General features: G+C 40.6%; 1 protein-coding gene across 2 annotated transcripts; it reads right to left on the reverse strand.

The window, feature by feature from the left end:
- Nucleotides 1-364: 364 nt before the first annotated feature.
- Nucleotides 365-11,061, reverse strand: LOC149844224 (potassium transporter 5-like). Of its 2 annotated transcripts, XM_090000424.1 has the most exons (9): nucleotides 10,828-10,967; nucleotides 9,914-10,184; nucleotides 8,749-8,974; nucleotides 6,968-7,216; nucleotides 5,395-5,445; nucleotides 4,735-4,995; nucleotides 3,906-4,073; nucleotides 3,568-3,822; nucleotides 365-1,435 (listed from the first exon to the last, which is right to left on the reverse strand). In XM_090000424.1, the coding sequence occupies exons 3-9, from the start codon at nucleotides 8,930-8,932 to the stop codon at nucleotides 516-518; spliced, it is 2,088 nt and encodes a 695-aa protein (XP_089856550.1). In that variant the 5' UTR covers nucleotides 8,933-8,974; nucleotides 9,914-10,184; nucleotides 10,828-10,967; the 3' UTR covers nucleotides 365-515. The 2 variants fall into 2 exon arrangements, with proteins under 2 accessions (XP_089856550.1, XP_089856549.1); XM_090000423.1 differs by lacking the exon at nucleotides 9,914-10,184 and having other exon boundaries at nucleotides 10,828-11,061.
- Between the last annotated feature and the right edge of the window lie 9,969 nt (nucleotides 11,062-21,030).

A 21,030-nucleotide genomic window follows, 5' to 3' on the forward strand; every position in this document is an offset into this window, starting at 1 on the left:
ATCAAGTTGTGGACGGATGCAGCTCACTTTCTTCCTCCAAAAAACAAAAAGGGGTTGTGATGGATGTAAATGAGATGAGTACTCCCTCTTCCACATTCAAATAAACGTGCATTTGTTTCCAACTACCAGCAACCTTCGGTGAGGCACTTTCACCAAGAATCATTTTTTGCATGAGTCTCCTTACACTTGCAGACAAGATAATATCCCTCAATTTTCATCCCACAAAATCCAAATCTTCTCAGCCCATAGACAATAACTTCTGAACAACATATGTCAAAGGATATGACAAAACCCTCTCATATTTAGCTTAATAACGATACCAAAAATTGCTAAAGGTACAAGATGCAAACTTAATGTGGACCTGTTGTTGTATCAATATCTTACCACTATACTCCATATTTTCTACAAGAGTACAAAAGAAATACGTATCAGAAAGGACAAATGTAGAGCATTTCCTTTTCGCCATTTTTATCATCAGGCTTCACATCTTTTGGTGGCACAATTTCTATGTAAAACTATAACTCGTATGTCATCCCCACCTTCAAAAGACGTCGATGGGGCACAGCCAAAACCTCACCACCCTGCCTCAAGTTCTTTCTTAGGAAGTTGTAAGCATAGTCGATAACCACCCTCTTTCCCAACCAAGAGCCCTTGGCAGCAACCACCTCGCTCTCTCCCAACAGGTACACCACTCCATTACTCCATTCCTTGTCAACCAGAAGCAACTCCTTCCCGACCATCTCTTCATCCACCCCTTCTGCATGGCTGAACCCGTTTCTGCTCTCCACTGAACCTCCTGCACCGTTGGCTTTTGCAGCAAATGTTGCTTCATCCCTTATGAACTTTTTCAAATTCTCTACCAACATCCTCTCGAATGAATCATGCTCGCTTCTCAGGTCAGTATAGCCATACCTCACAACACAACGGAAGACGGCAAGCTCTCGCGGTTCTATCCGCCGGAAAAGGAAGCGTTCTTCTGCTGATACCTTGCTTATAGGAAGGGATTTTATTGATACAAAGACGAGGACCGAGTGTAATGCAGGGACATTGGACACATAGTGGGTGAAGATGGGAGGGATGCCTTGAACGAGCTCGGAGTAGAACAGGCCTAACCCAGGAAGTCGCCGGATGTTTGGATCAGCAGAGACCTCGCGGATCTTCTCAGGTGCCACTTTGTTTTCTAGCTCGTATAAGTATTTTAAACGGTGTACATAATTCCATATGTACATGATGAGCATCAGTATGACGGCAAAGGCTAGGGGGAGGTAACCACCTTGGTCGAACTTGTAGAGAACCGAGCTCAAGTAGAACAGCTCAATAGAAATAATCACTGTGATGTAGGTGATCACCAACGCCATATGTGTCTTCCATATCATTATCATTATCAGTACAAGTAACGAGGAAGTGAGCACCATCACGAACACCACAGCAATGCCTGTGTTAGAAAGAAATTCATGTTAGTCCACTTGCCAAAAAATAAAATATAAATACAAAGGGTAACTCAATAGTGTGAACTGCCGCCACGGGGCCAGCGGGGTGATGGTGGGGGTGCTGAGATGAAGGCATCATACGAAACTCCACTGGCGCACGGGTGAAGCCATAGCTTTTAGAGGTGGGGCACCTAAGGCACGGTGGTCATGGCAGTGTTGTTTAAAGCTAAAAAGCAAGCGAAGCGTTGGGCCTCCTTAAAGCTAGGCATACGCTTCAAAGTGTAAAAAGCGCATGCTTCATACCAAATTATTTAAAATATAATTTTTTTATAAAAAGTGAACTATGACAATGAAAAATAATAAAATGTACATTTGCATCATAATTGTGCCTAACCGACAAGTTAAGAGCAAAAAATAGTAAATATAAGGTAACTCAATCACAGAGCCGTTCGTAGAGGTACTGCCAGTGCCGCTGCAACACGAGCTTCGGGTTGTCGGCGACCCTAACATTGAGGTTTAACCTTCTCCAATCTCGATTGGAAGGAGTTGAAGAAGAGGGAGTGGGAGGACTTAATAGCAAGGTCATCGACCACCAGGACGAGTAGCTGGCGATTGGTGGGGGCTCTCCCACGAAAATGAGCTCCCTCACTATTTTCTTTTCACTACAAGAAAAACCCTAATTAGCGATGACCATTTGTAACGGAAAAAATCCGTCGCAAAGTGCCGATGGATTAGCGAGAGAAAGATATTCGCCGCTAAAATATCAGTTATTTGCAATTTTAGCGACAAAAAGTATTTTGTCGATAATCCATCGCAAAGTAATGACAGATTAGCGATGAATTTTATTCCGTCGTCATATTCATTGCAACTTAGTGACGGATCAACAACCAAACTATTTCGTCGCTAAGTCGCCGCCCATTAGCGACGACGTAGGAACAAAATTTGGCCGTCGCGAATCCGTCGCTAATTTTTTCGTAAATCCTTAATTTTTCCCTTTCTTTCTCTTTTCTATTTCGTCTACGCCCCGTTTCCCCGACCCACCACCCGTCGCCCCCCGGTCTGCCTTCCGTCGCCCCCCCCCCCCCCCCAAACCCAACCCGCCTCCCGTCAGGCCCCAGCCAGCCGCCTATCCTCTCTCTCTCTCTGCTATATTTCCCGCCCGCCACCGGCATCCCCTGTCCAGCGACCCCTCAAGTGGAGACCCCCCCCCCCCCCCCCCACCTAAGAAAGAGAGAGAGAGAGAGTTACCCATAATAATGAAGAGACATTTATTTTTAGCTTTTGAAATGGTCACCCTTTCTCTAATTAAACACTTGGTTTTTAAATAATAATCGAAAGACGGTTGTAATTAGGGAGTAGGTGCACCGGGAGCACCCAATCATTATATAATGTGTTTTTTAGGCCTCTTTTTGTTAGGTCTCGTTAGGCCCCTTAAAAAATTATAGTTTTAAGTATTTTTTCTCATGTCTAACGCAGTAGATGTGATCTATAGATTTTGTTTAGTGGAAACCAGCTTTTTGATCCTCATAATCTGACCTGTATACAGGTTTTTGGGGTGATCCAAAATCAATGGCTATGAAGGTACCAATTTTTTCTGGCTCATAAAAACATATCTTTAATCCAAAAAACATGATCCAAGAGTCAATTCTCACTAAATCGATCAAGCTAAACACATCTAACAGTTAACATCTATTATAAAACATTTAAAACCTATAGGACAGAAAGGAGCAGAACGAGAAATGGGTTCTAATATGTTCAATTTTCTCTTTATATATAAATTCAATGTTTAAAAAATTATTTTTTTATTAAAAAACATTATCCAAAAGTATCATTTTCAAGTAAATCAACCATGCATAACACATCTGCAGGGTGAGATTTGCGAAAAACAACTCCAAAACATCCATTTACTCGTGGTAAACTGACTGTGAGCTAAAAAAGTGGTAGGCAACTATATATATATATATATATATATATATATATATATATATATATATATATATATATATATATATATATATATATATACACTGCGTTAGACATGAGAAAAAATACTTAAAACTATAATTTTTAAGGGGCCTAACGAGACCTAACGAAAAAGAGGCCTAAAACACACACACATATGGGAGAGAGAGTATACCATAAGCGTTTCCGATCTTGGTGGTGGTCTTGAAGGCCAAGGTGACAGCAACACACGCAACCATGAGTAGGTAGTTGATCTCAGGAATGTAGACCTGCCCTTCATACTTGGTAGACGTGTGAACGATCTTCACACGTGGGAAGCAACCAAGAGAAACAGACTGCTGAATAATGGAGAAGGTGCCTGAGATCATGGCTTGGCTGGCAATGATGGCTGACGCCACGGCCACCACAAACATTGGCCAGTACACAGGGCCTGAACCAAGAACACATCTGCAGGGTCAGAGATCCATACAACAGCTATGAAAAATATTATAAGAACACCCCATAGTTTGTTACCTGGAATTGCTTTGTAGAAGGTGTTGGCTACATCATTTGGGTGCTCCCGCAGGTAGGATGCTTGGCCAGTGTAGGCACAGATTAACGCGGGGTAGACAATGGAACACATGCTTATCTGTATTGAGCGGACTGTAAAGTGCCCAAGATCGGCAAACATGGCCTCCGTTCCTGTAAAATGCAATCATCATCACCACCAATGTCCATGGTATCTTGATCTTCCCTCGTGCAAGCACCTCTACAAGGGTGTTTGATTGTGCGGATAGGATTGTGTAGAACAGTTCTGTCTGGGCACTGTTGGCCGAGCACAAATGTATTTTGGACAAGCCGAGTTTTTGTCCCAGGTGTTTTATTTTTAATTTTTTCGGTTTTTATCTCAGGTGTTCCGAGTGGAACACCCAGGACACCTAATGGCACCCCCGCTGAACACGTGGCACACTGTGTTTCAAGTGTCTCGTGTGTCCGTTGTTTGTGTCGAGCACGTGGACAACAGTGACACATGGAAGCTGCTGTCCGCGCAATCAAGCACCCGCTTATTCAAGAAACCAGAACAAGGGAGTGCTAGTTATTTTATATTACATGCCTGCTACACAAAGATTGGCAAGCCATTTTCTTTGTTTCACGTGTCAAAAGAATGGCACCGACAGAATGTGTACCTGATCGACACCACCAACTTTGTTCATGCTCTAAAATCAAAAAGTGCAATTCACAATAATTCAACTGACCGTTTTTAATTTAGAAAAATTTTTGATGGGATACTAGACCGTTAATCGCAAGCTTGAAGATGGCAAAAATATTTGCAGAAAAAAAATTGAGGGAAAGAACCTCATACCCGTTATACAGAGGACCACCCCGCCGAGGGAGATCCATGCGTCCTTCTTGTTCCTCCTGAAGTAATCGACGATGTATGTAGGGTTGAACGCCTTGATTACCATGGGATCAAACTTGGCGAAATTATATATGCCGATCAATGCGTTGAAGAGGAACCACACAAGGATAATGGGGGCAAAGCTGTATCCCACCCGATCCGTTCCAAACCTCTGTATTAGGAAGAGGATTACCAAAATCACTGCCGATATCCACGCTATCTTGTCTGCGTAAACAATTAAATTATCACCCAATTGTTGAGCAATCAGTTGCTTATGGCATCAGCCAGGTTGGTTTCTTCAACGAAAACTAATTTAAGAAATAATAAAACAATGAAAGCATTATCAACTATGAAAATGTTAGGATCCCCAGGTGTTTATCTCCCCTGCGGTCTTATTCCCCACAAAGGTACTAGAGAGATTCAGCAAAATCCGTTAGACAAATAGAATGATTCAAAGATTCCACAAAATGATACCCCTATTCTGTGATCTCTGAAAAACTTGTGTTTCTTTTTTATATAGATTCTGAACTACTAAAAAAGTGCGACCGAGCATGGTAAAACACATGAAAGAATGGAACCCTGACACTTTTCAGTTTCACAAAGCTTTGTAATTAAGCCAATTACCTTGAGTTAAGGAGCTGGCCGCTCGCTGGATTCCCCCCACAGCAGACAGCACTGCAACGGATTATTCAAACGGAAAAATGATCAGAGAAAGACTCAATAAAAATTAGCAATTAATCTAGTTGTATTAACACCAAATATGACAATTCAAAAACAGCAGACCAACTATCACCATGACACTGCAGGTACCTATGGGCAAACAGTTTTTGGGAAAATCAAAGCGTTAAAACTTAAAAGAATTGCAGGTGGCCTGGCATAATCAAAGCAATTTTGGGTGGGATCGAGCCATATAACAGTAGCTCCATGGCTCCTCAACTAGCTCGAGAGAGAGAGAGAGAGAGAGTTCTCAAGTTGGTTCAAATCTTCCAAAGTTCCAAACCAGAGTCCAATGATCCAATGGAGTGAACTCTTTCACTCGGAACTCGAGCCATGATTTCTTGACCCCCAACAGCTCTTCCTCGCGCGACCAGGTTCTTTCCTGGAAATACCTGTATTTCTTCGTGAGTTCTTAATCGTCCAACAGAGTGAAGAAAATGATAGAGCCGTGATGTTTGGGTTAACTACGGGTCAAGGTATTACTTTCTTTATTTTTATCGTACACCAATTACCAAACACTGAACCAGACCATGCGTCCGTACTCCATAGCCCATTGAGGCACATTTGCCAAAAAAAAATCAAAGAAAAAAACAGATCTCCTTGATGGTTGTGCCAATAGTCTGCACAGCAGTCAGCGGCAAGTCTATTTAAAGTACGCTTTTCTCAATAATACTAGAGAAACAGAAAACAAAAATTAGGTTCTTTTTAAAAATGGGAAAATTCTGTTTAGGGTCCAACCTTTTGTCCTCAGTTTAAAAAATGAGCCGCACATTTTTGAAATTTTAGATATAGGCTACGGTTTTCCTAGAAACCGCCCAACGGCCAACATTTATTATTGTTCTTTAACTCGGGTTAAATCATAAGTCAAATGACAAAATGGCCTACAATATTAAGAGTTCAACCAACTATTTAACTTTTTTTGATGAGGATGAATAAGTATTTTTAAAGTTTGAAAGGAGAATACAGGAAACCAAAAAGGAATAAAAAATGACATGTTCAACTGAGGTCCCTGTTAGGCTGTTTTCAGGAAAGTATGGCTCAACTGAAACTGCAGAAAAGTGAGATCATTTTTGGAATTAGAGGCAAAAATTTGGTCCTAAAAAGAATTTTCACTTTAAAAATCATTAAAAAGCTTACTCTTTTGAGAGAAACGAGTACTACAGCGGGCAGGTTGTGACCGGGGCAGGTTATATGTTCCCCCTCCCCACTGAGCGCCGCATGGCGCTCGGGGGTGTAGTAGCGGGAGCCGTACATCCTGCAGGCTAGTGTGCGGTAGTGTACGGCTCCCCATACACCCCCACTGAGCACCACGCGGTGCTCAGAGACCTCGGAACATGCACTGTAGCTACAGTGCATGTTCCCGGGGTGCACACGCAACACCCTCTCAGTACTACAACCCGAAAATTTAATTTTAAAAAATACTTTTGAGAAAATACTAAGTTATGAGGAGCAGGGCATACTTGGAAAGGTGACAGGTTACCTGAAATGCATGGAGTGAGGACCCCGTCCCCAATGACCATGGAGGTGCCGAGCATGGTCATGAGGAGCAGGGCATACTTGGCGAATTGGCTCCCCTCCAGCCTCGACCTCAGCTTCGAAGCCCTCTTCAACCGCCTGCCTGGCAACTCGAGGCGGAAGTGGGAGACGTCCCTGTCCTCGGCTTGCTCCGTGGGGATGAACCCCACCTTCGCGTAACGGCATATCAGAGAATACAGAGCAAACGTGCCGCCTACAAACAAACGAAGATAAGAGGAAAAACGTCAGCCATCCGAAATCTTCAAAGGTTCAAATGCCCCAAGTCAAGGAAGACAACGAAGATGGTATGTGGGGTCAGGACTCGTGAGGAATCCAACGAGAAAACCATGGACCATTGATGGAGATTTTCGTGGGAAAGTTCTCCCCAACCATACTACCTACAAATCATAAAATGATTGCAATGTAATACCAAAAAAAAAAGTGTCGACTCGGATGCTCAACATGTGTCCACTTAGAGTGCAGGCCGTAAATTATTGACCATTCATTGTCTCGTTTTGTGGAGCCCAGCAACACGTTTCATGCAAAAAGATGGGACGGCACTTTTTTTCTTTGCGATATTGGATTGCACTTCCCATTTGTCGTTGTACAAAAATCAGGGGTATTTTTTTAATTTTGACTTAGGTGCTGATGAGACTTTTTAACGGGAAAACGTAACAGAATTTGGTTGTGGCAACAAAATATCCAGGGTTTACTTTTCAAACTCACTCCCGAATACATCCTTTTTCTTATTCTGCATCGTGAAGTTTGATTGGGCAGAACAGTTCTGTTTAGACCAACGAAGTCAAAAGCTCTGACTAGTCCGACTAGGCTTAATTAAAATTCTTAGGCTTTACCATTCTTAAAATACCAATTTTGTCGGCGAGTAATCCTCTCTGTTTAGGTAAGAGGGCATTTTATTAATTTATTATTCTTATATATTTTATTATTTATATATATATATATATATAATTATATGAAAATATGCTTATATATATATATAATGTGTGTGTGTGTGTGTGTGATTTGCTATGTAAAATGATGAAAACATGTTTAGTTATTTTATATATATGTGTTACTTTGTTTTTGAGATGTTTTCTTTTAAACATTGAAAGCATGCATAATTAATTTAAATTGTTTATGTTTTTTTATGCAGGTATGTTACTTTGTTTCTGATGTATATATATTATTTATACATATGTGGTATTGTGCTCCTGTGAAAGGCTCAAAGCTTATTTTGTTGATAATATTGAATATGTTAGTATATATGTATATATATATATATTAATATATTTTGAGAAAGCAGGTATAATTTTATACTTGTGTAATGAAAACATAGTAAAAGAATTAAACATATTTTTATGTATATTTTGTATACTCATTTATATTTTAATTAAGATACTGATTAGTTTCGCTTAATCCTCGACTAGTCGGCTTTTGACTAGGTGTTTCCAAAAAAGCTGAGTTTTTGTTTCGGGTGATTTTTTTTCTTATTTATTTAGTTTTTGTCTTATATGTCTCGAACGGCACTGCCCCATGAAAAGGGTGGAACACCACAGGCCCATGGATGTTGTGTTTCAGGCATCCCTCATGTATACCGTTTACATCGGGCACATGATGTGCAAACAACAGCAATCCGCGGATGCTGCTTTCCGTGCAATCAACCGCCCCCTCATGGGCTAATAGAAGACTGAAAATTGTTTTGATTTGAAAATGATGCATGTGAGAGAAGGAGGGTTGAGATGATACCATCGCCATTGTCGTTGGCCCATAGGACGATGAAGACGTACTTGATCAAGGTGATCAGAGTGATGGTGTAGATGATGAGCGAGAGGACGCCCAGTATGTCATCGTTGTTCTTGATGCCGTTAGTGAACGTGCTCGAGTACACGTAGAGGGGGGACGTACCGATGTCACCGTACACCACCCCCATGCTCTGGAACGCCAACTTAAGGATCGTGTCCCAACCCAGATCCTGAAAAGATGAAGATGTAGTTTAGTTGATTAACTAATCGCTAAAAAGAATTCATCGTAAAACAAACAACTAGCTTCAAAGGCTTCCTCTTTTCATACGAAGCGATTTTGCCATCGTTTGATGGCATCCAAAAAAAATGCAACGCAAAGAAAGGAAAAAAAAACTCTGCGAAAACTAGTTACACGTAAATATATAAATCACTTTAGGTTTTAACAAGAAGGATGAATCGTGTCGGAGGCACAACTACCAACAATAACTTTATTATGCTTTCACCACTTGTGAAGCAAACATTTGATTACTCTAGCTTCGTCTTTTCTTCCAATCGTCCATTTTCCATGAGAATTTTTTCTTGCCAAAAAAAATATACAAGGTGAAGGATTTCCGAGTCGTCTGAGACAGATCGGTGGCATAGGATGGAAATCGTCTTAGAGTTGCGACATGCCGGCTAGACAATAGAAAGCCAAAGCTCAGAATATGAAAGGTTAGCCACTTTCCTAAAATTCTCCCTTTGTGATTCTTTTCGAAAGAAAATCTAAGACTCGGGAAAATATTCAATGAAACTGACAGCCGATACGAATCAACTTGGTTTCTATCGCACACAAAACTCCGAGTTAGAGTTGGTTTGGCGTATCGAGGAGGCCCCACCGGTTCGGGAGGTCCAGGAACCTAGCAGCGTAGTCCACGAGAATTCTCAAGAGAAAATAAAGTAACACAGTATCCACAAGACCGTACGATACACTCGATAGGTTCGATTACGCAACCACCCCCAGAGGGGTGTAACTGTAAACCGAGCGCACCCCTTGACCCCAGGGAGCCACCGGCTTCGGTTTACGCAAAGAAATACCGCCCGTGGGAATCGAACCCCGTCTGCCCTGCTGCCCGTCTGCCTGTTCCAACTACGCTACCCGCTCCGATCTAAAAAAAGGAACTGATTCATACCTATATTAATGAAAGAAAAGCGCTTATTTTTCTTCAGAACAAGAACAGGTTTTACTTGGCTCGCTGAGGAATCACCTACTGACAAAAGGAGGTTACGAATTGAAGGCCACTCAGACGAGAACGCCAACGACGTCTTGACATGACGACTAGTCATCGCCATCACCAGAAAGCACCGCTCTCCTAACTTCCTTCCCTTTTCTTCTCCCTTTTCCTAATTTAGAGCCTCCTGCTTTTCAAAACTTTTTTAATTTTGTTTTTGTTGTTTTCCGTTCTACAAAGATTAAAAATTTATGAGAGAAACAGAAAATACTAATCTTCTATTTTAAAATCGTAATTCTCGTCAGAGAGACCACAAGATTTAGAAAATACGATCAACGTAACTAATGAAAGCGAAAACAACTAGATTGGCGCGAAAATTTGAAATTCCGGTGCCGAATTCAATTCACAATGCACTAAAGCGAAATCTAGCAACGAAAAAGCCAATTTTTTTGGATAAAGGAACAAAATCAAAATACAAAAAGTAGAATCTTTACGCAATTTCAAGAAAAAAATCTATTCGGATTTGCATCTCGTCGCTTCCATCAAAAGACTCTCTTTCTCGTTTCAAAAACAAGAAGAAAAGGAAAAAAATTACAAAAGAAAGATCACGTAATCGGATCTTCCATTCCTTGTAAAAGTATGAAAGAAAGATCGATCAAGAGAGTAATCTCGACATCACTCTGCCAAAAAATCCACATGAGATAGTAATTCCAAGATAACAAAAACTAGAAATAGTAAGAAAACCACGCGGATTTCAGGATATTGACATCTAGACGCAGAAACAGCAAGAAAAGAAGCAGAAGAAGCAAATCTGAACGAGAAACGGAAATCCTAACCCTAATTTACGGGAACTTCCAGGGGAGAGATCCTCTCACCTTGCGTCCATGGCCGTCCCTTCCCGGGATCTTACCGGACTCGACGTCCAAAGAGTCGATCCTCCTAAGTCTCTCAGACGACTTCTTCCTCTCCTTCACCGCCTCCACCTCCTCTCCATTCCCTCCTTCCTCCTCGACGACGAACTCCTCTGGCATTTCCTTCTGAGATCGAAGGCAAAATTGGGACGAGAAAAAAAACGGAGGAGAAGAAGATCCTGAGATACTGAGAAGAGGGCGAAGGAATCAGAGAAGCATAGAGTCGGTATTTATAGCGAGGGGGAGGGTGTGAGTGTACTGTACGCGTACGGTGACCGGCTATCGACTGTAATTGGAACCCGTGTCCATCCTGTAGCCGGTCGACTTTCTGTATTGAGCAGCTGGGATGCTATTTGACACGTGCTGATTGACGGACACGTGGAGGTTTTCATGAGGCTATCGCCATAGAGCGGGGAGGGTCGGTCAATTGTTTCACGCGGTCCACAAAGATCTTCCCGGAGCAGAATTACGATCTTACCCCTGAACACGAGAATCCCGAGTAAGTCATTCGAGAGTCGATCTACCATTTCTGCACCACGCATTCCCAGAAAGGACCTTAATTTCTATGGATCGGGTCAGGTTCATGATTGGTCCATTTCAAGATCTGACCTTGAAATAACGGATCACATTTCGATCTAAATATTGAAAGATGTTCTCTTATGAGGTGCCAATCAGAATATTATACATGTTAAAACTATTAAAATAGTATTAAAAATAATTTTAAGATAATTTTTTATTTATTAAAAAATAGCCGATTCAAATCAGTATCCTATCGATTTTTTTATTATACGCATAAGTATCAGCCCACATTGATCTTAAGTTTCTAGATGTTTACAAGAGTGGCTAACCAAATGTTGTTGGAATAAGGCATGATAATGATGATTCAAGTGGGTGACTAAACCGAACGTTCCAGATCGTAATAGCATTCTGATCCAAACTACACCAATCGATGTTCGGGTCGGATCTTGTTCAAGGACGAAACCCCTTCTTTCTCTAAGTCCGTGGCTAGCCTTGGCCACCAAACAAGATCGTAAGGGCCAATTTCGTCCTTGAGAAATAATTCGCATCTTTTAGAAAAAAAATGGTTAAGGGTATTTTCGTCTATTTGACCGAATATTACCCTTTTGGGACTTGCCAATGACGTCCATCCACACACGTCACACATCGGTCCGTGAACTTTGAAAAATCCCATGCAAGTCACGAAAGACTTTAGGTACGGAGTCCCTCAAGTTTCGAATTATAAATTAAAAGAAAAAAACCAATAAATTGTGTAATTATGAACTCTCCCAAATGATATCTTAAAAATTCGGTTTCTTCTTAATCTGACATCATTTCGGAACACAAAATCTGGAAAGAAGAACAAAAAAAAAGGAAAGTATCGTGTTTTTTATTCAAAACTTATCGTGATATATCACAGTACCTAAAATATTATTTTAGGTGTTTTTTGTGAAATTTATATTTTTAAAGCAAATTACGGTATACCCCTATATATATATAGGCTATATATAGCCTCTATTGTTTTGTTACCATCTCTATAACAAATATAGCGAGATTTATAAAAATCTTGCGATAATATCTCGAGAAATTGCCTAAAAGTTTAAAACAGTAATTTCTCACAAGATTTTCAAATGTGACAAATATCACGATATTTACAGTTTTAGCATATATTTATCGTGAAAACCCCCCAAGTTTTTTATTTTTAAATGTGTTTTATTTATATTTTATTATAAAATTAAATTTTTATAGTTTTAAATTTATTTTTTATTGCCGAGAGTTTGACAAAAAAATGCAAGATTAATAAAAATTTTTAAAATCTCTTTAGTTTTTTTACTCCCAATATTTTGCCGTTTTTTTTTGTCACTATGGTTACCATTACTTGACTAGGGCGTTCCTGCTCATGACGAATTGAGATTCGAGGGTACACTAGTCATTTTGCAAGGATCGGGTCAGTCATGCTCGTTGTGGATCTGGCCGAGTAAGCCCAACCTCCGTTATCAAACTGAACCTTGCCTTGCTCGATCAACTGATCAGCTAGCCTAAATCCTGCAACGGACAGGTAGGTCCGCCCAACCTTGCCAGTAGAAACATCATCTCTAACTGACCCAGATGGGCCTGAGCGAGAACTAGTCTGTGACGCTTACTCGCTCGCACCCAGTCTAAGAGATTCAGACCAAGGTGGAAAGCTCATTGAACCCATTGTCTAGCCAGAACCGAGCCATAACTAGGGCTATAAGGCTCGGGGCGAGCGAGTCATACGATGGTCGGCTTTTGGGAGTCCGGATCGGGTGCAATATGATTGCACAAAATTTTGTGCAATAAGCACTCCATCGGGGTCCTGCATTTGACAGGCCCTGTCTCTAAGATTGAGGGTGATCAGGTGCTTAATGCACAAATATTTGTGCAATCATATTGCACCTGATCATTTCACGGTTTTTGGCCAGTGTGAAAGCGTCTTGCTCTCTAAGTGTGAAACCGAGTCGGCTTGCAAGTTTGTGAAATGACTAAAATACCCTTATATCGTGGGAATCCGTTTTCTTCTCGTTCAACGTTGGTGGGCTTTTGGCCAGTGTGAAAGGGAATCGAATCTAAGGAAGAAAGAAGAAAAGGGGGTGTTTGATGAGGTGAGAGGGCCGCCTCTTAACCGTTCTGGGCAACTTTCATACGTCTGCATGATGATGGTGATGTGTCATTTTTTAGTCCAATGGACTTCATAAATATAAGTTTTTTTTTACCATATTTTGGTTGTTAATACAGTGACAAACGTTTTTTTTTGGCAAAATCTTGCGAGAAATTGAAAATTTTTCATAAAATCTTGCATTTTTTTTGGTAAAATCTCCTTAATAAAAAAATAAAAATATTTTTATAAGAAAATATTAATAAAAATTATTTAAAAAAATTTACATGGGTTTTTTCACTATAAATAATCATTTAAAACATAAATATCGCATTTAAACTGCAGTATTTATGTTTTTTCATAAATCTCGCAAGATTTTGAAAATCTTGCAAGAAATTGCCATTTTAAACTTTCAGGCAATTTCTCACGATATTATCGAGAGATTTTCATAAATCTCGTGATATTTGTCACTATGGTTGTTAGTACGATATACCCAAACGCTGCTACAAGCGGTAGTACACTTTTGATAAGCTTGTTGAGGCCTATGAACCAATGTTGACAGTATCGGAATCTAACATGTATCGATTCAGGTGTATCAGGCAATACTCAAGTGTATCGTTTTCAGTAAAAAAATAAAATAAAAAATATTATGTGTCAATCGGAATGTGACACATGTTTAAACTATTAAAACAATATTAAAAAATAAATTTTAAGCTATTTTTACATTTATTAAAAAATAACCTATTCAGGTCAGTATCGTATCGATTTTCTGGCGATACGATGTGGATACCGGCTGATACTGATACTGACGACATTGCTATGAACCGCAAAAGATTTACCATTTCTATAGCATTTTGATGGTAGGGAAGGATTCCATGTATGGTTGGAGAAGTCACAAGATACATGGCCTAAGTATGGTTATCATGTGATGATCATAACACCAAGATGCTGGTGGGAGTGATAGTGATTTATCAACGACCCCTACACTTCCCCTACAAATATCGCGAGATTTTATGAAAAAATCGTGAGAAATTGCCTGAAAGTTTAAAACAGCAATTTCTTGTAAGATTTTCAAAATATCGCGAGATTTATGAAAACACATAAATAGCGTGATTTAAACTTGATATTTACATTTTAAACAGTTATTTATCGTGAAAAATGTGTATTTTTATTTTTAAATAATTTTTATTAATATTTTCTTATAAAAATATTTTTATATTTTTAAATTTATTTTTTATTGCCAAGATTTTGCCAAAAAATGTGAGATTTATGAAAAAAATTTAAATTCTCGCAAGTTTTTGAAAAACGAGATTTTGCTGTTTTAACGTTTGTCACTATGATGTTGGCAAAACCCTCATTATATATATATATATATATATATAGCTAAGGGTTAATATTGGTGAAGGTACAAAACTAATGAGCAAGAAATCATAGGTGCAAGTTGCATCGACTCAATCTAACCACATGGATGTATTCAGCATGATATTTTGAGTTACTAAATTTTGGCACATTGTAGGCCATTGAATTTTGGACTTCTTTATAAACCTAATTATTTGTCATAATCACATGATTCAAAACAAGATTTTTACTAAACAAACCATGCTTAGTTCTATACCGTCATTAGTAGCAAATATTAACCCTATAGCTAATGTCTAAAAAAGACACTACCCGGCACCAAGTGTTCGGGGCCTCGGGGCAACGAAAACATAAGAAGAAAGAAGTAGATGTGTTGAACAGTAACGCGTAGGGCATGTTTGTTTCATATAATTTTCATGAAAAATTGTTTAGTTGGCATTTTTTTCCCTTCCTTTCTCATTGTGAGTGAAACAAACATAATGGTTGGAAAGTGTCGTGCCACCTACTTTATTTTCATGTGCAAATCCTTTCATACCTCTCCACTCCTATGAAAGCATTTTCATGAGAAGGTTGAGCCCACTAGATTTTTTAGAAATTTATGCGCATTTTGATAAAAGGCATTTTTCTTTACATGGTAATAAAAATAAATGAGCCCTTAGTAATGTGCTAGTAGGTTGGTTGGTTTTGTATTCTTGGTTAAAGTTTTTTTTCAAAACCTAGCCCAATAGGCTTTGTTTGCTTTACTCATTTTACACATGAAAATAAGGGTTTACGTATGAAACCCCTTATTTTGGTATGCAGGTGAAACAAACATGCCTACTCCATTTTCCTATGGGGCCCACAGTAAAAAAAAAAAGAGCTTCTTTTCATGTTAACCATGCACATAAAATGTAAATTCATTCTCACCAACCTCATCCCCCACTCCCAGTAAACGGATTTATATTTGAATTTTTTCACACATGGGATGCCTTCTATTTGGGGGCAGAAGCCTTAGGGATCATGAACCGAACCCAAGCTTGAACCAGTTCAATCATACCCACACTAGTCCCTTTTTGATCGGTCCAGTCAAGTATTCACTTGAAACCTAGACTGGAACATAAACCAAAAAAACTTATTTCTTTTAAAAGAAAGAAAGAAAAAAACACGGCGAACCAACCAGCATAATCTTTACCGCACCGGCTGGACCATCGATGGGCCAGTTATCAGGCATGCTGGGTCTCCAAAAGGTGGCATGGGCTGATACCCAACCCTACCTTTTTGAACAAACCTTTGCTGCTACACTTTTTCTTTACGCAATCAAAACTAAGTCTATTATCATTCTATGAGAAAATTTATTTTAGTTTTAAAGGTAGGGGTCAGGCAGACCCCAACCAATTATTATTCAACGTACAACTAGGGATGGCAGTGGGGCGGGGCGGGGGACAAGGTCTCCACCCCCGCCCCGCCTCAAGATTTTATCCTCTCCATCCCGGGCGGGGAATGGATTTTATCCTCTATCCCCGTTTCATGTCCTCCATCCCCGGTTCAAATGGGGATGAGGCGGGGCGGGGCGGGGTGGGGCAGGGATATTGCGGGGAAAAGTGGTCGGGGCGGAGTTGGGGCGGGGACGGGGCGGGGCGGGGAAAAGTGCACATCCATCACCCCCGGACGGGGATGGATTTTAACCTTCATCCCCGCCTCCATCCCCGTTTCATACCCTTCATCCCCGGTCCAAACGGGGCGAGGCGGGGCAGGGCCCCGCTTTCCCCCGGTCCACTGCCACCCCTACGTACAACTGAGGTTTGAACCTGCAACGTCCCACCACAAGGAGACGTGCAATGACAGTTCCTACCAACCACACGGGGACACCTTTGGTCTTCTATGAGCAATTTTTTTATAATCAGCTTACCTACAAGTTAACAGTTGTCAACCAAACCACTAAACCAGGTTTTCAAGATCTTTTAGAAATCAGGTTTTCAGAAAAGAGAGGTGGTTGCGTGATTGAACCGAACACGTAAAACCTGTTCGGACCATTTGAATATGGGGAGGTGTGGGGCCCTCTCTTAATGGATGGGGTAGCAGGTACGTGGCACTACCTGGTTGGGGTCGATCATTGAATCTGCTTTCTTTAGAAAACCAAGTTTTCTCAGCTTGGCATCCAATGAAAATGTTGTGGCATAACTCAGTTTGCCTTGTGAATTAGTGAGATACCACCTTTTAATTGCCACTTGCTGAAAAGAGGAAAATGCACCCCCGTGATCACAAGTTATATAATATGTCACTCCAAGCCCACTTGCAAGACCCAATCGGAGGACTTAGGACCCAAGGGGTTTGGTGTAGTGGGATGGGGTCTAGGCCGTTTGACGAGCAGTCTAGATTCAAATCTCATTGGTGTCACCCCCTGCGTAAGCTGAAGCTTGGCGACTCCCTGGGGTTGAGGGATAAACACTCGGAGTTTTACGCTGGCAGGACAGTGACCATAAATAAGGCAGGCTAGGTCTTTGCGCCTGGGGCCGTTTTTACGAGTAAAAAAAAAAAAATGGATTGGATGACTTGGAAGTTCATGGTCCTAATGCCAGGGTAAATGGTGAATTGAACCTCCACTACCACTGAGAAATGTGAAACCACTATCATCTAGATTGACAATATGGGGATTCTACCACCTTCATCTCATTGCTTTGGGTGGACTAGTTAGTGGGCAGAGATCACATCATTATTCTTTTATGATGAGGAACCTTCCTAGGGACAAGGGTCCGCCATCTCCCTACAAAGTGAACTGTGGTAGCCTACCGACCTCCAATATGCCTTAATAAGACTGATCGATGAAAGGGATGGAGTGCATCTTGGCCATATATAGTGGACTAGGGATGGCAGTAGACCAGGAAAAAATGGGGGTTTGTCTGAGCCCAACCCGTTTGGATCGGGGATATAAAACGAGGAATAGACCGGGGATGAAGGTGAAAATAAAAACCTGTTTGGGGATGAGGGTGGGGATAGACTTACTCTTTGCCCCCGCCCCGCCCCGCCCCGCCCCGCCCCATCCTCATTTTAATATACTCTTATATATTATAAAATCTTTATATATACATATATTCTTAACCCTAAACCCTTCCTCTCCTTATTTTATTCTTAATCCTCTTAAAATAGGAATAAAGTTAGTTTGAGACGGGGATGGAGATGGGGCAATTATTTTGAAACGGGGATGAACCAAGAATGGAGGGCAAAATCTTGAGGAGCGGGGGTGGAGACCTTGTCCCCCGCCACCGCCACGGGCTGGAAAACAAGCTGAGCCGCTTGTGGTTTGGCTTGCTATGAACTCATTCATGTTCGTCTAGTAATGAACCTGAGCCCATCCCGAGCTGAGGCAAATGTGCTCCCTTTTATAAGTGTCCTGTTCCCAACACACAATCACGCCTCATTTTCATGCACCCTTTGCTGACCAGGTGCAAGAGAACATAGAAGACATACCTTGCATTGTTTTGAAAGAAGCATCGACAAAGAACTCAAATGGTGATTGCACCCGAAATGAGTGGCTCGAGTGCATCCTAGTCATCTTAATGCTTCACTATATGGTCCTTTAGTACTCAAAAATTTCTTCCCTTAGAACTAGGGTTGGGAAACAAGATGATCCACTCATGGCTCAGTTCGTAAAGAGGTCATTCGAACTCATGAAATAGGCTTGGCAAGCTGAAAACAATCTAATGTTTGGCTCAGAGTGGCATGTATAAGCTCGTTAATTAATAATAAATATATTTTTCATATATTTTATAGCAAAGTATAGATGGTTGAAGTGTTTGGCTTGCATGTAATAAGTCTAGAGTTCAAATCTTATTGCTTATAATTTTAAAAACAATTATTTATTTTGTAAATGAGCCAATTCATGTTTTACTCGGTAGATTTATGGTCCAATTCTATCATTTTCCACTCTGAATTTTTTTTTTTTTTTGTAAATGTGCTATCTCATGATCAGAGAATTTAGCTCTGGTTCTTCATGAGACCAAGCTCAGCTTGGTTCGATACAAAAAAAGAACTTGAACACCCTCTGTTTGCTCCATTCAGCTTGTTATCAGTCCTACCTAGACCTCGCAAGTATTTCTCTTTTCTACCAACTGGGCTTCACTTGTCTGGTAGGAGCAGCTAGTCCACGTCTCCTTGTGTTGGGACGTTGCAGGTTCAAAACCCAATGGTATAGTTGTATAACTGGTAGGGGTCTGCCTAACCCCAGCTTGCCTTTCAAAAAAAAAGTATTTCTCTTTTCCTAATATTAAAGGATCGTGTGGTCATCCATAATTGTTCTAACAGTTAAGATAAAAGAGAAACTCATAAGGTAATTTGGAAAGTTTTCAGGGTGTCACCCTTGTTACTTTTATTGACCTCAAAAAGTTCTCTCTCTTCTTTAGATGCAAAGAACCTCTGTTCATACTACTGGATATCCTGTTTTCTAATTAAATTGAGCTTACTTTTCTAACTCAGATAGGATCCAACTACTTATTACAAGTGAGATACATACCTAATTAGGTAAAATAATACAAATTAAGCGAGTCCATATTTGTATAGAGCATATTAACTACATCAACTTTAGCCGATGGGTGGTCAGGGTTTCATTCTCATGGGCATCACCCCCCTTAGTGTATTGCCGAAGCATGGCGACTCCCTGGGGGCGAGGGGGTGCGCCCCGGTTTTACATCGCTGGAGGAGCGACTGTTGGCTGGCTATGATGGCTGCAGCCACAACCACTACAAACATTGGCCAGTACAGAGTCCCCACGTTCAAATTCATGCAGCTACTTTTTAGGGTATCATGGACTTTAAGCAATGGTAGGATTCCCCTTGAGATTAAACTCACAACAGGTATGGAGCAGCAATGAGGGGCTAGTCCACCCTCTTAAGGTTTTCCACTATAGGGTTGAGATCAAAATTCATGAGGAACTCTCTTAAGGTTTGACACTAGCCCTATTATTAGGGTCAACAGACAACCCAAGGGCAACTGCAGCAAGTGGTGACCAACTTTACTGCTAGAACTCAGCAAAGAGGTCCTTATCACCGATGTATGCAAGTAGTTTCACAACCTGCAGGTTACAAAGAGTCATTGTATAATTGAAAGAGCCATTAATAGAATAGAAATTAGTTTTAAAATAACAATGAAATCAACCCTTCTTCAATGTCTCCTCGAGTTGCTTAGTTTCTCACTGCCACCGTTAAGTATATCGTCACAAAAAACTTGCCAGTGACCCTGCACTAGAGCTGTCAGCAACACCCTTGTTGCTTGTTGCAAAAGACCTTAAAAGCTTTTTTGAGTGCATGGCACAGTAAGAGACACACTCGTAAGGTGATAGAACATTTTGTTGGAATAAAAAATAGTATCATAATGTAAATCAGATTACAAAACAACATGATATACATGCAATACATTTGATTCAAATCGTAACAGGGTTCAAGCATGTCATGTTCGGTTTTAAACCAAAATCCAAACAAAGGCAACAAATCAAACATATGCACAGAACATAATAAGAACAACAACAAAATCATGTTAATATTCTGTAACAGGCTAAGGCGTATAAAAATACTTCTCTTAGAGAAGATTTACCCCCACATACGGTGCAAAGAGGGTCTGGCGTCCTTCTCCCAGGATACAGTAGCCTTGACGATCTGGATCGATGCACTCTGATGGTAGATCGCTCTTGAAGACAACCTCAGCGAACGATTGATGCAGAAACCCCCTTTTCGAGAAATAGGGAAGCAAGAGAGAGCGGAAAGAGAGAGAAAACAAAATGCGAGAGTCACAAGCGTTTTCGTCTGTATAACTGCAGCCCTCTAACCACGTTTTATAACCCCTGAACGGGTATTAAAATGTGAAAGATACCTGTTACCAGATATAAAGTAACGTGACCCATCAATGGAACAATCTGTTACCATTTCTCTTTTCCTATTATTTAATCCAAATAAAAATAATAAATGTGAGACAAAAAGAACATTGGACCTAGAATGGATATGGCCCTAAAGGGCTAATCACCCAAACCCAAACCCGGCTCGGCTTGGCATGGTGAGCGGGCGCGCACGCGTGTGTGGAGGCATCTCATCCCCTTATTCTTTGAAACAAGTGATAGAATCTCCATGTAGGTTATAAAGCCCACAACTTTTTTGAGATTCTTTAATATAGGACTATTCAACATCATCAAAGTCTAAAAGTATTTCATAAAGGAGTGGTCCTTAAATTGT

This window comes from Nuphar pumila, chromosome 3 (assembly GCF_984573655.1).
Source record: "Nuphar pumila chromosome 3, dmNupPumi1.hap1.1, whole genome shotgun sequence".
Lineage (NCBI taxonomy): Eukaryota > Viridiplantae > Streptophyta > Magnoliopsida > Nymphaeales > Nymphaeaceae > Nuphar > Nuphar pumila.

Bases quoted from the DNA above. Each gene is read 5' to 3' on its own strand.
- LOC149844224 (XM_090000423.1), bottom strand. From the start codon at position 10,983: ATGCCAGAGGAGTTCGTCGTCGAGGAGGAAGGAGGGAATGGAGAGGAG. The intron at 8,975-10,827 runs GTGAGAGGATCT...TCATCTTTTCAG, and splicing joins GGGACGGCCATGGACGCAAG to GATCTGGGTTGGGACACGAT. The intron at 5,446-6,967 runs GTAACCTGTCAC...AATCCGTTGCAG, and splicing joins CCTCACTCCATGCATTTCAG to TGCTGTCTGCTGTGGGGGGA.